The 16,174-nt window shown below is 38.9% G+C and overlaps 2 protein-coding genes across 18 annotated transcripts in view; both read left to right on the top strand.

The window, feature by feature from the left end:
* Nucleotides 1-2,787, top strand: part of cacna1ea (calcium voltage-gated channel subunit alpha1 Ea) — a 126,961-nt gene extending 124,174 nt beyond the window's left edge. For all 17 annotated transcript variants that reach the window (XM_089119789.1, XM_089119784.1, XM_089119786.1 and 14 more), the window contains one exon: nucleotides 93-2,787. In XM_089119789.1, the coding sequence (XP_088975915.1) occupies nucleotides 93-584 (492 nt within the window). In that variant the 3' untranslated portion in view covers nucleotides 585-2,787. The remainder of the gene's footprint in view (nucleotides 1-92) is intronic.
* Nucleotides 2,788-5,659: 2,872 nt separating this feature from the next.
* Nucleotides 5,660-16,023, top strand: LOC148973744 (uncharacterized). Its single transcript, XM_089119189.1, has 12 exons — nucleotides 5,660-5,756; nucleotides 7,680-7,775; nucleotides 9,008-9,305; nucleotides 9,387-10,001; nucleotides 11,757-11,827; nucleotides 13,356-13,409; nucleotides 13,549-13,668; nucleotides 13,841-13,879; nucleotides 13,963-14,016; nucleotides 14,158-14,211; nucleotides 15,688-15,795; nucleotides 15,931-16,023. Exons 1-12 carry the CDS (start codon nucleotides 5,715-5,717, stop codon nucleotides 16,021-16,023), a joined length of 1,644 nt encoding a protein of 547 aa, XP_088975315.1. The 5' UTR covers nucleotides 5,660-5,714.
* The last annotated feature ends 151 nt before the right edge of the window (nucleotides 16,024-16,174 follow it).

The raw sequence follows: 16,174 nt of genomic DNA, 5'->3' as shown, positions 1-16,174 counted from the left end.
CAAACTTTCAAATGGCAGTGTACATTGAAGGACTTTTAATTATGCATTTTTTTTTTTCTTTTTGTCTGTCTATTTACCCTACAATCCTATAGGGAAATAGTTCAAGCAGCCCAATTCCCTCCACTTCTGATTCAGGGACGCCTCGAGGGCGTCGGCAACTCCCAAAGACACCTTCTCGTCCTCGGCCCCACATCTCCTACTCTCCTTTAGTGTGCCGTGCCAATCCCGAGCTGGGGGAGGCTCGGTCAAAGGCCAAGCCTGCAGAGGAAGGGGGGGAGCCAACCGGGTCTGGCCCTGGCACCGCCCTGGCCCACTCCACCCCTCAACGATACATCTCAGAGCCATACCTGACACTGCAAGAGGATGTTAACAGTCCAGACTCAACCGGTGTGGAGGAGACTCTCACTTTCGAGGCTGCCATAGCAACCAGCCTGGGCCGCTCCAACACCATCAGTTCTGCCCCACAACTACGTCACACCTGGCAGGTGCCTAATGGACATTTACGTAAACGACTAGGACAAGCTACGTCTGGGACGTCAGGCTGTGAGCTTCTCAGTGACACTGATGAGGATGACCGGTGTTAGGGGTGTGTAGAAGATTCTGTGTCACCGTACAGGGTGGATTGATGCCTCTGGACTTTGTGCCTCAGTCTAAGGAAAAATATGCCTGTGTGTGTTTATTTGTGTATCTGTGAATGTGGAGTCTGATCAGAGTTGTGTAATCCTCTCAGAAGAACCGTACTAAAGATCTGAAGATCACAGCCTGCTTGTGGTGAAATGGAAACATTCTGTAATGATCAGCAGTCCTAGCATGAGCACACTGAGGTTAAAGATCAGGTTTGTGCCCTTAAACTTTCTCTGGACCCACCTCGCAGATCAAGCACAGGCTAATGCAGATGAACCCAAACTCGTCATTAGGATTCGGGCCATGCCCGAACGCACTCAGGTTTCCAAACCTGCCTAAACATTTTGAGACGTCCCATCAGCAGAAGACCTGTATAATGCCGATAAGGACAGCGTCTTCAAAGACAGCGTTTACATAGTCCTTTCCCAGCATGGTATAGAGCAACATACATGTGGATGCCACTTCTTTTTAATTTTAGAGGCTGATGGGCAGAGAACAGATGCGTAACCAGGGCTTTGACATCCTGATTGTTCTGCTACCTATGTCATTGGTTCATTTAGGAGGTACACACACACATACATTCCAGTACACACACTCAGAACGCATGCAGTGATGTTCAGTCTGTCCATGACGAGAGGTAAATACCCCTTTAACTACACATCATCATAATAATGACTGACATTCCGAGAAGGTAACAGGGACTTGAAGGACCTGATGAATTGTGCATGACGTTTAATGCAAGTGGATCCAGGTGACATCCTGGCCTTTAACAATAGAGTCTAAATGGAGGACTCGTGTACCATATGTAAATATTACAAATCCGGTATATGTACTGAAAAGTCTTCAAGCCATGTTTTCTGTAAAGAACCTAAATTGTCTTAAAGATGTTATCTTTTGTGACATGATGACCAAACCATGTCCTTTATACTTGTAATGCAAACTCTTTGAAATGGACATGGTTCACACTCTCCAAGTTATGTTTGATTAGACTTATCATTTTATTCTTAACCAGCTGTTTTTTCTTGGCCCTTAACATCTCTTAAAAGTCTCTCTTTGGGTGAATCTCACAAAGCCTGTCTGGGTCATTATTTCAAAATCCCAAAACCAAGAGGATAGAAATAAGCAATTATATTTTGCATATAATCCCTATTTTAATGCCATTACGAATATGTGCATTGTAACACATGTTGTGTACAGTAAATACAATACAAAAGTAAAAAGGGTTGCTTCAAAATGCAAAAACATATTTAGTTGTGAAGTATTTATGTTGTAAAATCTTATATAAAGATTCTTTAAAACTGTACAAAATCTCTAAAGTTCTGGATGATAATTTGGAGAAAAATTGTCATGAAAATAAATGTCAATGCAAATAATCTTAATTGTACAAAAATAGGTTTCCTTGCTTCCTATGCAAAGTATCATTTCAATAAACAACAAAATGTTGGGTATAATATGACCTGAACATGTTTTAGTGTGATTCACCCCTCAAGCACCATCAATAGAATGGGAAAGCAATTGCAATTAGCGTTTGTTGCCTTTGGGTTCATTTGTAATGTTTACTGTGAATTTCTGTTTAGTTTAGAAACTGAACGAGTCCTGTAGTTTAAACTGATGGCAAGCATCAATTCCCTCTTACGTGCTTGGCCTAGCAGAAATGCTGCTCTTAAGAATGCATTTGTAGAAATTCAAAATGTATGTTTAGCCCGAATGTGGGTGAGTTGCGATTGAAATGTAGCTGTAGGAAACGGGCAGAACGTGTAAAATTATTCTTTAGAGTATTGTAGCGGAAATATGGAACAGTTGTAATGTTCACCCAAATGCCACTTCAGACCGGCCTCCCCTCTCAATTCCCCTCAAAAACTGCAAAGAAAAAAAGCAAAGATAATTGCATAGCATTTTTATTTAAAAAAAAAAAAAACATCTTCGGTTAGGTTCTGTATATCCAGCATCTTAATAAAAAAAAAACATTTTAAGATCAGTTGCCCCTCAAGAGAATTTCCGTACCATGTGTTGTGTTGTAATTTGTTTTCTTGACATGTTCCTGAATGTGAATAGAGAGTATTTGATACTTGTTCTACCTGACCTACTGGGGGTCGCTGCCTTGTGAATTATATGAAATAAAAAATAAAAAAAAACATTGCAGCAGAGTCTCTTCTTCCTATATCTCGGCTTTGTGTGGTTTGTTTAACAGTTTTTATTTGATGCTAAACCATATGTCAGTGGTTAGAGTTGATTCTGTGCTCTAGCATATTGCTCTGAGGGTGTTGAAAACTATTTCTTCTTTATGGCTCTATTGGCAGTATCGAGTTTATTTATAAACTCAATTTCAAACTGTGAGATTCTCTATAGCGCTTCAGCAGTGTGTTGTGGATGATGATTTACTGCTGCTGACTATATTTGGCCTGTCCCACTTTCGTGGAAGCCCAACCATCTGTTTTTCTGTAGAAACAAAAAGTGAGAATGCCCACGACGTGCAAAATATATAGTCTTAGACTGTAAGGATAATTTTAGAAACATTTCTGAGGAAAAACATGCCAGTGATCCCACGATAGATGGATAGATAGATAGATAGATAGATAGATAGATAGATAGATAGATAGATAGATAGATGGATGGATGGATGGATGGATGGATGGATGGATGGATGGATGGATGGATGGATGGATGGATGGATGGATGGATGGATGGATGGATGGATGGATGGATGGATGGATGGATGGATGGATGGATGGATGGATGGATAGACGGACGAACGGAAGGATGGACAGATAGCTAGATAGATATGGACAGACCTCAGTTTCTTTATGATATTAATGATCCTGTCCCACTGCAATAGTACATTAAAACAGCCTTGACTCTAAACTGTTACTGACCCAAACTGACCCCCCTGTTTGTGGGTGGAGAAAGACTCTGAGATCAGATGGAAATATTGTACCAGGGTTTGACAAGAGTCCATATAGAGATATCTCACTAGCAGGTGAAGCGTTCTGCCTTTGATGCTCATGGATGAGTGAAGCCAAGATCGCTATATAGAGCTGAACCTGTTCCAGGTGCTGCCAATCTGTCTGTTACATCAGGTCAGCATATGAGGGAGCTGAGGCGAGACAGACCATCTGCTGGTAAAATCATTAAACCGATACATACACACATGTCTGTTTGTTTGTATATAGGAGCTGTCACATTTTAAGAAGGGACAACATCATGATGATAAACACTTTTCTTTTTGCCAGAATAGCAGTAAAAAATCCATAAATATCAGCATTGGAAGAAGGCTACTCATACTTCACAGTCACTTTGTGTAATGAGGTTTTCTAAACAATATCATTGGTGACAGATTACCTAAATGCTGTGTATTTTTATTTACAGATATGACAGTCTATTATTTTTTTTATAACTGAAGATGAGATTCTATTTGTTTGGATTTTACAAGAAAGGTAGACTTTCTTTCCCAGTCACTTTCTTTTACTGAATGTACTTTTCAGTTCTGTGGTAAACCTAACATTAGTATGTGAGCTGAAGCTGGGTAGGGAAAGCATCAGTCTGTGTATATAACAGGAGTACTTTGATTCATCACAGATCTAAAATTGATCTTCTGTACTGACGCAGACTGTTAAAATGCCTTTTTATAATTATCGGTTGTTCACAGCCCCAATTATGTTTTTTTTTTTATGTGCATTGGAATTTTGTGAGTGTATGAACCCGTGTGTGTGTGTGTTGTGTAAGTGTGAACTAGGTTTTCTGACGAAGAGTGACAGTTGGAGGAGTTTGAGAAGTGCAGGTGCAATTTTTTCTTTCATCGCCACCTGGATCTGTTGCTACATGAGACATAAAGACACGCTACCAAAGTAAATATTTTCATCTCTATTATTGTTCTTTATCATTATAATTCATTTCAGACTAGAATTTTTGTATCTTGTAATTCATTGCATCAACATTCCACTGTTATAGACATGCACATGTGAAAGACAGAGAATGATGCATCCAGTATTTTATTTTATTTCTTTTATAAATTCTGTATTCCATAATAATAGCACCAATTTATCTGCATAGTAACATTGTTATGAGATTGCAACATGTGTAAACAACTGATTATAAAGGCTAGAGTATTTAATTTTTTATATTATTTTTGTTTTTTAGACTTTTATTATACCCTTTTTTATGTTTCTACTGTGATGTTTTTTTTTACCACCACTTAAATTCACATTTGCATTCTAGTGTTCATTAAAAGGATATTTCCACTGAAAACCCTCTCAGTGTGGGGTTAATTTGACACAACATTTGCAAACAACAGTTATGTGTAGAATGTCTGATGATATGAAATGCAGGTTAACCACCAAATCTACAATTCTCTAGAGATATATATTGGTTTTGAACTACTGTATTTGTGTTCATAGTTTCAGTGGTGTCGCATTTGGACAGGACCGGACCGATTAATATTGAGTAGAAGAGGTCTAGACCAGTCATACCGCTGAGAGGAGCCAAACAGCCATGCCTCACACCCTTTACCGTAAGTTAGATACTTCTATAAACACCTTGTCACATTCCTCACTGGGATCATATAGTGTGAATAGAAGACAAGCACATGTACAGTATATGCTTAGGAAAAAGAGCTATAGTGATGATTGATTGTGCACTGTGGAGATCAAACATTAGTTGCATGCTTTAGATCTAACAGAACTAAACAATAAATCACTAAGATCAATGTAAGGCACTGGTGAATAAACAGTACGTTTTAATGAAGGATCTGCAATCCAATGCTCATCAATGTGGCATTTGATCTGTTAAAAGATCCTGTAGAGAAGTGCTTCAGGGCCCAGGGTTTATGTTGTGGTGGTGACCCTTCCTTATTTTTGGTTCATGTGGGGGGTATTATGATCCCTCTTCATCAGGGGCATAGTTAGGGTCTCCTCCTCCTGTTCATGTAGTGGGATCTACATTGCTTAAGCTGTGCCATGGAGTGAGTGTGTATATGGCACAGCCCATCTCTGGCATTTCTCCAGGTCCAGGTCTGTTTTAGTGCTGTCCAGGGGTCAAAAACTGATCATACCTCCTTCTGAAGCACTCACAGAACGGCCTGCCTCCCCGAAGCCATGCCGGACTCCGAAATTCTGCTCAAACTTCTCTACTGCGTAGTAAGTGTTTCTTCCTATCCTCTTATTGACTGCAAATGCTTGAACAAACAACTTCTTTTTATTGTTTGTAGAATAGTTCTAGTTTTATTTCTGCATTGGCACACAAAACCAGGCTCTTGGTCTTAGTACTTTTGTCTCGACAAGCACAGGTGAACGAGTCTCTCCATCTGTATTTTGATGTGGTTTGAGCACGCTGTGCGTTCTGTGTGTTTGATCGACCCAGACCAGGCCTGAGGCCCTTGTGATGAGAATAGGTAGAGGCTTTCACAAACCAGAGCTAAACCTCCAAATCCAAGAGAATATCTCACTCTTTCTTGTCACTCTTGCTAAAAAAAATCAGAGGGTGCTTTTGGTAAACATTTTATAATAATGTATTCATAATGGGCAAAAATGATGTCAATCTGATTAAACCAAAATCTCCAAAACTTTCAATATGAGGGAAAACCAAAACACTTACTTGGTTAAGGTATTTATCTGACACAATTAATTGACAAGAAAGTCACACTACAGCTACAGGTTTTATTTTTTATAAGAAATCCTGAAAATAAATGATCATTTTCACAAAAATATTAAACTCTCTTCAACATCAATAATAAGAAATGTTCCTTGAGCATCTAATCATCATATTAGTATGAGTTCTGAAGGATCATGTGTCACTGAAGACTGGAGTAATGATGCTGAAAATTCAGCTGTCATCACAGGAATACATTACATTTAAAATAATTTAATATTAAAATAGAAAACAGTTACTTTAGATTGTAATAATATTTCACAATGGGATTGTTTGTAATGTATTTTGACATTTTGCAATGTATTTTGACATTTTTCAATGTATTCTGAGTAACTATAATGTTTTGAGCCAAAAGTCATTTACACATATACAAAATAAAATGCCAGAGTCATACTTTGCTATAGCTGTTGAGTAAACAAGTTACATACAATACATACTGTTTTAAAGTGGAATAAGTGACAATATAATACCATATTCTATGCGAAGTGTATTGTAAGATGTATATTAATTACGACTCATGATCTCTATAATATTTGGGAATGCCTTTAAATCTCTCTTAACCATTTCATGCATGAATTATCTCATTCATGATATTTTTCTTGATTTTTCGTCAATCAAAAAACAAGATTTGAATTTTTTTCTACACACATTTAAAAAAAAAGATTTTCAGATGTTCAGCATGACAGTATGTTTTTAGTTGTAACTGAAGGGATACTGTATGAAACATACTATAATACAGTAATAAACCAGTAATACTGTGTTTATTCAACAAACCAATGAATAAAATTATATAAAAACATGAAAACTATCGAATATATATATATATATATATATATATATATATATACAGCTTTAATTGTTGAGAACACAATTGAGTTTGTTCCCATTCGACCAGCAGACGAAGAACTACATACAAATGAAATGTCATGTGTCTTTAATAATACACTGAGAATAAAGCAACTAAGCAGTTACATACAGTGCACTCTCTATAGTTTAATGGTCACTGATATTTTCTTATGTGACTGTTGCCCCTGACAACCACAGCCCAAGTTCAATGTCGGCTGGAGCGCTAGCACAAAATAGCTAATTCTCTTTGCAATGCAAACTAGCAAGCCCCAACAACACCACAGGCTGTATGAAATGAAAGTGAAGTTCAGAGAGCTCTGGAGCCCATGTGAGAAAAGCAAACACAGGTTGTTAAGCAGTCAAAGGAGTGCCTTCAGCTCGACGGCCGCATGGGAGAGAGCATTCAAACACTGGGTTTATTGAGGCAGGACTTATATTATTATTGTTTTAGCAAACAATTCCCATACGAATGATAGAAAGATATAGATAGATGGATGGATGGATGGATGGATAGATAGATAGTCAAAAGTCATTATCTGACTAAAGATGGTTGTCATCCTTTACAGAGTATCATGCAGCAAATGACCTTAGTATTGGGTGGCCCCACTCAAGATGATCTCAACTGTCCTGAACACAAATCCCACTGTGTCCAAGAGTCACAGGTAAAAATGAACCTTCATTTCCCTTTCACCTTTCTCTTCACTAACATTACCTTTGTTCTTTTTAGATGGAACAATCTTAAAGTATTTATGAAACCATGCTTTTGTGTATCTTGTTCAACAACATGTTCTCACTCCTAACTCGTCACATATTGACAGTTGTGTAACTGGTTCTACTCGACCCGCTCGGACTGTGGTCTCTGGAGTGGGAAGCGGACACTCTAACAAAGAGATGCCTCTAGCATCAGTCACTAGCGCCTCTTGAGATCAGGGGAATGAGGTTTACACGCACAGCTCTTACTGACCTATGACAGTTACACTCATCCCCCTGAACCTCACTCCCATCCGGGTCACTGCATCAAATATAACCGGTTCTACTCAACCTGCTTCGAGCGGGATTTGAACCATGGTCTCGGCGGGTGCTCTAACAAGGAGATTAAAGACCAAACCCTCTAACGCCAGCCACTAGAGTACCTCTTGAGATCAAGGGAGTGAGGTTTATAGCACAGCTCTCACTGGCCTGCATGAGTTACACTTGGATGGGTCTTGATCTGAAGCACAAGGCTAGCGACTAAAAGCAATGATGTTCCCTGCATCGAAAATATTACTGAAGAAGCGTCAATGTGTGGCGAGTTGGGAGTGAGAATGTATTGGTATCATATATGATAAGATATAACATATTTAATCATATTTACACAGAGCACACAACACCTCTGCACTAACTCCTGATTTCTCTCAATATGGGGACAGCAGAGGTGTCAGTCAGTAAATGGGAAAAATGGGAAGTAACTTGCGTTAAATGTAACTCGTATATTTTAAAAGTAATGTTACTTTGCTAGTTACTTGAAATGGTAATCTGATTACATAACTCGCGTTACAATAGAATAGAATAGAATAGAATAACTCCAAATCAGTTTAAAATGTCTGATGTGGATGTATGTGTTTTTCTATTATGGTGATCTGGGGATCATGAATCAGTCGACATCACTGTGCTAACTTTATGAGCTGATAAAATTCAGTTTACTTTGGACATAAAAGTGACACTCAAGAGACGCAGCACTTCTCTGTGTTTGATCACTGCAGTCTGGAAATCTCTTAGCGTTTCATTTCAAATCCAGAACAATATAACAGATATATTAAACATGAGTTGATTTTTTAGAATTGGTGTACATAATCTATATTCTGAACCTGAACTATATTAAAATATGTATGTTTCTATTCAATGCTATTTCAAGGAAAAAGACGAGGGAAAAGGAGCAAATGTTGCCATCTCTGGTTCTACTTCTGTTGCCATGGTGGAAATTGAGGATAAAAGAAAAAAAATGAGCCAACATATGATGTCATTTCCTTCGTCACCTGATGATTTAAGTGTACCAAGGGCAATTTCAGATTCGCAGACCCTTGCAAGTGGATCTTTGGAAAGATTACCTTACCTAGAGATGGCAACAATGAGGTGCCTAGCTGATACTACATATGAAACGGAATCTGAATGGACTGAATCATCTGGTTTTTATCAAGAAAGGGCAATTGAAGGTGGGATAGACGAGAAGGAGGCTTTTATTTACTCTCTCACAGTCCAACCCATTAAAACAACTCAATCTTTTCTTTTTCCAGAGTCCACAGGGGTGCTTGACACTGAGTGTCAACCTCGGACCATGAGGGTGAGAAATATTAATTCAACAGCAGGTGGATACGTTCCACAATCTGAAGAGTCTTTCAAGATGAGCACTGCAGTCAAATCAGAGGTCAAAGGTCAAACCAAGAAGAAGCCCTTGCCAACACCACAGTTATCTGTTTCAACTCTGAAGAACAGTACAGCCTTTTCAATGAACACAGCCACAAATGTCCCTCTGACTGATATTTTAAAAACAGCCAATGAAAAGTCTCAAACAAAATCCATTGAGGATTCAATCACAGCGCCAAGTGGTTCCCCTCAAAACCTTAACAATGTAACGGAAACCAGCACCGGCAGAACCTCTGTCAGTAAAGTAAAGTCACAGGAGAAGAATAAAGAAATCAGAGTGACTTTCAGCCCTGGGGAAGCAAGTACTGCACTGAGAGAGAGAGAGCAAGAAAATATAAAAGATACAGATGAGACTTTACAGATTAGACGTGAACAAAAAGCATCTGTGAATGGAGAATCAGAAACTGATGACTGTTATTCAGGTGCTATTGCTGCCTGTCCAGGACATCCTACCACTGCACCAAGTATAACAACAGAGAACCGCTGTAAGTAAAAATGAAAAAAGAAAAGAAAAAAAAGAGTACTTTTTTAAAGCTGAAGAGTACACGTTTTCAATGATATTTTTTTTCTCCTACCCTAAATTAATATGTGTGCACGCCATTTGTTCTATATGTTGATTTCCCCAAAAAGTGTGAAGACTGTGAGCAAAATAATTGGATATTTCAATTATTTAAACAGTTTTTAAATGTAAAGATTAAATTAAATTAAGTTAAATCACAACCCCTCCTTGAACTGCCACCTTAACGTGGTGGAGGGGTTTGAGTACCCGAACGACCCTTGGAGCTATCTTGTCCAGGGTTTTATGCCCCTGGTAGGGTCTCGCACGGCAAACAGGTCCTAGGCGACGGGTCAGACTAAGAGTGAAGAAAAAACAAGGACCGTGACGTCGCCCGATATGGCGCAACCGGGGCCCCACCCTGGAGGTTTGGGCTCGTATGCGAGTCCCTGGTGCCCCCCAAGGGGTCCGGCCGGGCTCACCACCTGCAGAAGGAACCGTAAGGGGCCGGTGCTGAGAGGATCAGGCAGCAGTCGAAGGCGGGGGCCTCGACAACCCGATCCGAAACTAGCTCTAGGGACGTGGAACGTCACCTCATTGGCGGGGAAGGAGCCTGAGATTGTGCGTGAGGTTGAGAGGTTGCGACTACAGATAGTCGGGATCACCTCTACGCATGGCTTGGGCTCTGGAACCACACTCCTTGAGAGTGTGCGCCTACGGATCGGGGATAGATCTCTCACTGTCATGCCAAACGGCAGTGCAGAGTACCTGGCCTTCTTGGGGTCTCTGGGAGGGGTGCTGGAAAGTTTTCTGACTGGGGGCTCCATCGTTCTACTGGGGGACTTCAACGCTCACGTGGGCAGAGACAGTGACACCTGGAGGGGCGTGATTGGGAGGAAGGGCCCCCCTGGCCTGAACCCGAGTGGTGTTCAGTTATTGGACTTTTGTGCTAGCCACAGTTTGTCCATAACGAACTCCATGTTCAAGCATAGGCCGTAGGTCGATGATCGACTTTGTGGTCGTTTCATCTGACTTGTGACCGTATGTCTTGGACACTCGGGTGAAGAGAGGGTCAACTGATCAGCACTTGGTGGTGAGTTGGATCCGATGGCGGGGGAGGAAGCTGGCCAGACTCGATAGACCCAAGCGTACTGTAAGGGTCTGCTGGGAACATTTCACAGTCTCCTGTCAGAGAGATCTTCAACTCCCACCTCCGGCGGAGCCTCAAGCGGATCCCGAGGGAGGCTGGAGATATTGAGTCCGAGTGGGCCATGTTCTCCACCTCCATTGTTGAAGCGGCTGCTCTGAGCTGTGGCCGTAAGGTCTCCGGTACCTGTTGAGGTGGCAATTCCAAAACCCGGTGGTGGACACCGGAAGTAAAGAATGCCGTCAAACTGAAGAAGGAGTCCTATCGGGTCTGGTTGGCTTGTGGGACACATGAGGCAGCTGACTGGTACCGGCAGGCCAAGCGGACTGGTGGTTGTGAAAGCAAAAACTCGGGCCTGGGAGGAGTTCAGTGAGGCCATGGAGACACCAAGTTGTTGTGTTTACATGTTGTTATTGTTATTATTATTTCTTTATTATATTGTGCCTCTAGAAAGTTCTCCCTGCACATCATTTTTTACTCATTATATCTGATACTTCATTTTAGAAATGATGAACAATGTCTAAGAAATGCAGAAAAACAATATAAAAATAATGTCTCACTAATTGGCTTCTTTTTTTTTTTTTTTTTTTGTCTAAGCCAATCAGATGCAGAGAAACATACACAGAGAAGGAAGTCTAGTACGAACACTGGGTTTCAGAGGGCCAAGGGTAAGAATGGTTATCTCTCTTATAATTCATTAACATTCCATCATCTTTACATTCATTTCTGTCATTAAAATTAAAGGCTTTACGGTTTACACTACTCTACATATGCTAATGGTGTTTGCAAGTTTCAAACTAATATAGGCTACTGCTAACTTCACTCATCTGTTCCATTTTAAATAGATAGAAATGCAGCATTTCATAGAAGGTTCAAGAAAATCAATACAATCTTAGTAATGGCAATCTTCTATTCAGACATGAATAGATTCTATCATATTTTAACCTTGAATGACATATATGAATACAGTGAGATGGTCTTTTTTCTCCTTGCTCTAATACTGTGATTCTCACCCACATGGTCATCTCAGTCCCATTGCTAGCCTTTGTAGGAAATTGAGTTTGCTGAGGCATTATTCAATTAAGTGTGGAATAGAGGAGAAGAAGGGTCATTTACCTCTACTGAATGGATCTTATGAACAAAAACTGACTCAATGTATGACATTGAGAGAGAAATATTATCCTAAAAAGAGGAACAGGATTGCAGAATTTATTTAACAATGCCAGTTCTAGACAGGGGGGAAAAAGAGTAGAACTGACACTATATACCATTTTTGAACCATTTAATGTATGGTTAACCTATTGTTTCATGCATCTACGTTATGTTATGTATATTCTATGTTTTAGCAACATAATCCTTTACAGTTCATTACTGACAAGAGAGAGAGAGAGAGAGAGAGAGAGAGAGAGAGAGAGAGAGAGAGAGAGAGAGAGAGAGAGAGAGAGAGAGAGAGAGAGAGAGAGAGAGAGTCATTAGTTGAGCACTTGCGCCCTCCTGTGGTAGACGTGTGTCTGCTGAGTACTGCAGTCTTTGGAGGTAGTACTTAACAAAATTAGCAATATTTTTTTTAAACTAAGATTGTCAATGCTTTAATTGTTGCCATGACCATTTTTTGGCCTATTTTTTTTTTTTTTTTTTTTTTGGGGCCTATTTGGATAGTGCCGGTGCTGAGATGTTTTGATAGATAGATAGATAGATAGATAGATAGATAGATAGATAGATAGATAGATAGATAGATAGATAGATAGATAGATAGATAGATAGATAGATAGATAGATAGATAGATAGATAGATAGATAGATAGATAGATAGATAGACAGACATTAAATAATAAACATATTATATTATATTATATTATATTATATTATATTATATTATATTATATTATATTATATTATATTTACATTCTCATTATTACGATCGTGAGCTTAGAATTATAAGGTTCTATCTCCACTTTTGGTCGAAATTGAGTTTTTGACATAATCTGATCCATTAGGTATTTATTAATGCCTGTGTGGTGTTATTTTTGTAAAAAGATTAATAGATAAAGCTATAATAGAAGATTATACTACATAACAGTTTTGCCAGCTGGGATGTAAAAACTTTGATGCTCAATATCTCAGAACTACCCTAAACGGAGATAGAACCTTATAATTCTAAGCTCACGCAATGTCATTATTACAATGGCTTTTTTAGGGGTATCCAGGCCCACCTGGCTTACCAGGCCCTCCAGGTGAAAAAGGAGACAAAGTATGTAACCAATAATAATATTATAATCATAATTTTACATAAATTGTAATCACTTTTTTAAATGAAATCTTTATTGTGTGTCACGTTCATTTTTCTGTCGAGCTAATGCTAACTAATGGGTGTTTGCGTGTCACTGCAGGGCTACGCAGGAGTGATGGGCCGGACGGGCCGGACAGGGGACAGAGGACCGTTTGGACCCCCCGGCATGCCAGCTATCATAGTCTGGGACACGTCAGAAGAGGAGTGGCAAGTGTTCAAGGTGCAAAACAATGTTTTTCCTCATTTTAGATAAAAAATGAAAAAAATAAAAACAAAGAAACATAGCTGATTCTGAATAGTTGAAATTTAAATGCTGCCGGCATTCTTATTCTACGAAAACACTGTGTTGTTTTGATAGAGCATCTTATTTAGACTTTTCATTTTGCTTGCAGAACAAGAAATTCTACAAAAAACTACTGTCATTGTGGCCGGTAAGTTAGTCTGCGTTTACTAAGAGCTCTATTGAGTTACATGACCACACTGCAGATTAAACCCCCCCCCCCCCCCATTTTAGCAAGTAAAGGGATTACCCGGACCTTCGGGACCACTTGGAGATCATGGACCACGTGTAAGTCAAATTCCTACTTTTTTACGTATTTTTTCGTTGAAAATGTTTCTGACCCCAGTGTAAAAACCTATTCATATGTTGTATGAGATATTAGGACTTTTAGGACTGTTTTTTTTTTAAAGTTAATCTATCTTTTTTTAGGGCCCCCCTGGAGTTCAAGGCAAACAGGGGAGGAAGGGAGAGCGAGGGAAACCTGTAGGTATCTCTGTCTCCTCTCTTCATCACACAATCGTCTCTGGTGACAGATAAATGCTAACTCACTGTTACATAGAGAAACATGGTGGGCACTGGCCAGCTTCATAAAAGTGTGATCAAGTCATTTAGAGACACGATACGGTTCAGAAAGAATTTGATTACCTCAATGGGTCGACAAGCATCAACAAGCATGAAGTCAACAAGAGTTACATTGTTCAGACTTCAGCTGATTCAAAAGCAAAGACGTATGTAGGCTTGTTGCCATTCAAATCATAAGAGCAGTTTCAGTTTAATCTTTGGCATCAAGGGAAATGTGACATTCCTAAAATGACATTCATCTGAACTTCTTTTGGCTCCCTTCTCATGTATACTCACAGATTTACAATTTTAAATACTGGTTATTTTAAAAGACAAGAAAACTTTTTAGTTTGAACAGAAAATACAATAACAACAAAAAACTGCCCTCTTCTATTTCTTAATAGTGAATATACAGTAGCTCAATTGAACGGTTAAATACACACACTTGTGTGTGTCAAAATGCCTTTTTGTGTTATTGCAAGTATCCTAGTAAACACAGTCATTCATGTTTTAAGTGAATGTAAACAGTTGAGAAAGCATAGAAAGGATTTGTGTAACAGGATTCTCTCAACATTGGATCTGGGCAGCTCTTAAAGTGACAGCAGACTAATTTTCCAGCAGTCATTCATGTTAATCAAACAACAAAACGGAAATATCACTCACTGCTCGACTAAATCACTTTTTGTAACTTTAATAAGGACAAAATGTATATTTTATTTACACAGTGAACACCACAGAGTGTTTTTTATACATTTGATCAATGTATTTATTATTTCGCACTTTAAGTTTTTCAGGTAGGTCTAGCTTTGTTGCGTTTTGTTCTATTGTAGTTATTTTTGTCATATTGCTTTTAATTAGTTTATTTGTTCTTATTTCATCACTGACCGTTTACATGTCTTCAGTAAGCTTGAGTTTTTTATTTTTTTATTTATTTAGGCTAATTAGTTTTTGTGATATTGACATTGGTGACACGAATTATTAAATATCTATCAAAATGAAAAAAAAAAGAACAATTTTTGGTACTATATAAAAAAATGATTTAGAGCTAAATTTACTATACATATTGTTATTGTGAAATAAATGTATTCATAGCGTGATATAAGATTTTGGTCATATCGCCTACCTCTATTTGCATATGTTAGGCTATATAGCACTAATGGTTCACTCTGAGCATTTATGAGATCATTTATTTGGAAGGTTACCAGGAAGATTCCAAGTAAAAGAGCTATTGTAAAAATAAAAAAAAGAGCTCACATTAGATCTTGATAGAACATGACTAATAGACTAACTAAAATTAAACATTGCAGTATCTATCAAATACTAAAGCATGTGCTATATGTATATGTATGAAATGTATGCTAGATGTGCTATGCACAACCTGCTTTTGTCTTTTACCAGGGAAGATCAGGATCCGTTGGAATGCCAGGACCACCTGGGAGATCAGGACCAGAGGGCACAGCTGGCAAGAATGGGGAGACAGGCCAACCTGGAGAACCTGGGGAGGATGTAAGACTTATGAGAATCAAAATTCTTAATATGCATCTAGTGGTTCATCAAGTTGTGTTTTATGCGAAATATATTGTACAAGTTTGCCTTTAACTGCATGGGTTTGTGTCTGTGTATGTGTGTGTGTTTCTGTAGGGCCCAAAAGGTTATGAGGGAGAGAAGGGCAGTAAAGGGGAGCTGGGTGAGTGGGTAAGAATGACCAGGGTTTTTTTGTGGATAATACCATAGCTAGGCAGTCATGGAATCTGTGTCTGCAAAAAAAAAAAAAAAAACTCCAGTGAAAACACAGTTTTCCACAGAATTGGAACTTACATCATGCATTAAACTCTCTGCCCCTTTTAAGTGCCAATTTTTGTGTGACTAATTTGACTATGCTTTC

The sequence above is a fragment of the Pimephales promelas genome, chromosome 14 (genome assembly GCF_988280905.1).
Source record: "Pimephales promelas chromosome 14, fPimPro1.hap1.1, whole genome shotgun sequence".
NCBI lineage: Eukaryota > Metazoa > Chordata > Actinopteri > Cypriniformes > Leuciscidae > Pimephales > Pimephales promelas.
This window is presented reverse-complemented; position numbering and strand designations above follow the sequence as displayed.

What these genes read in the sequence shown, in the direction of transcription:
- LOC148973744 (XM_089119189.1), top strand. Translation starts at nt 5,715, where the DNA reads ATGCCGGACTCCGAAATTCTGCTCAAACTTCTCTACTGCGTA. An exon ending in ACTGTGTCCAAGAGTCACAG is followed by an intron (nt 7,776 to 9,007) that starts GTAAAAATGAAC and finishes TGCTATTTCAAG; the next exon opens with GAAAAAGACGAGGGAAAAGG. An exon ending in AGGGAGAGCGAGGGAAACCT is followed by an intron (nt 14,212 to 15,687) that starts GTAGGTATCTCT and finishes GTCTTTTACCAG; the next exon opens with GGAAGATCAGGATCCGTTGG.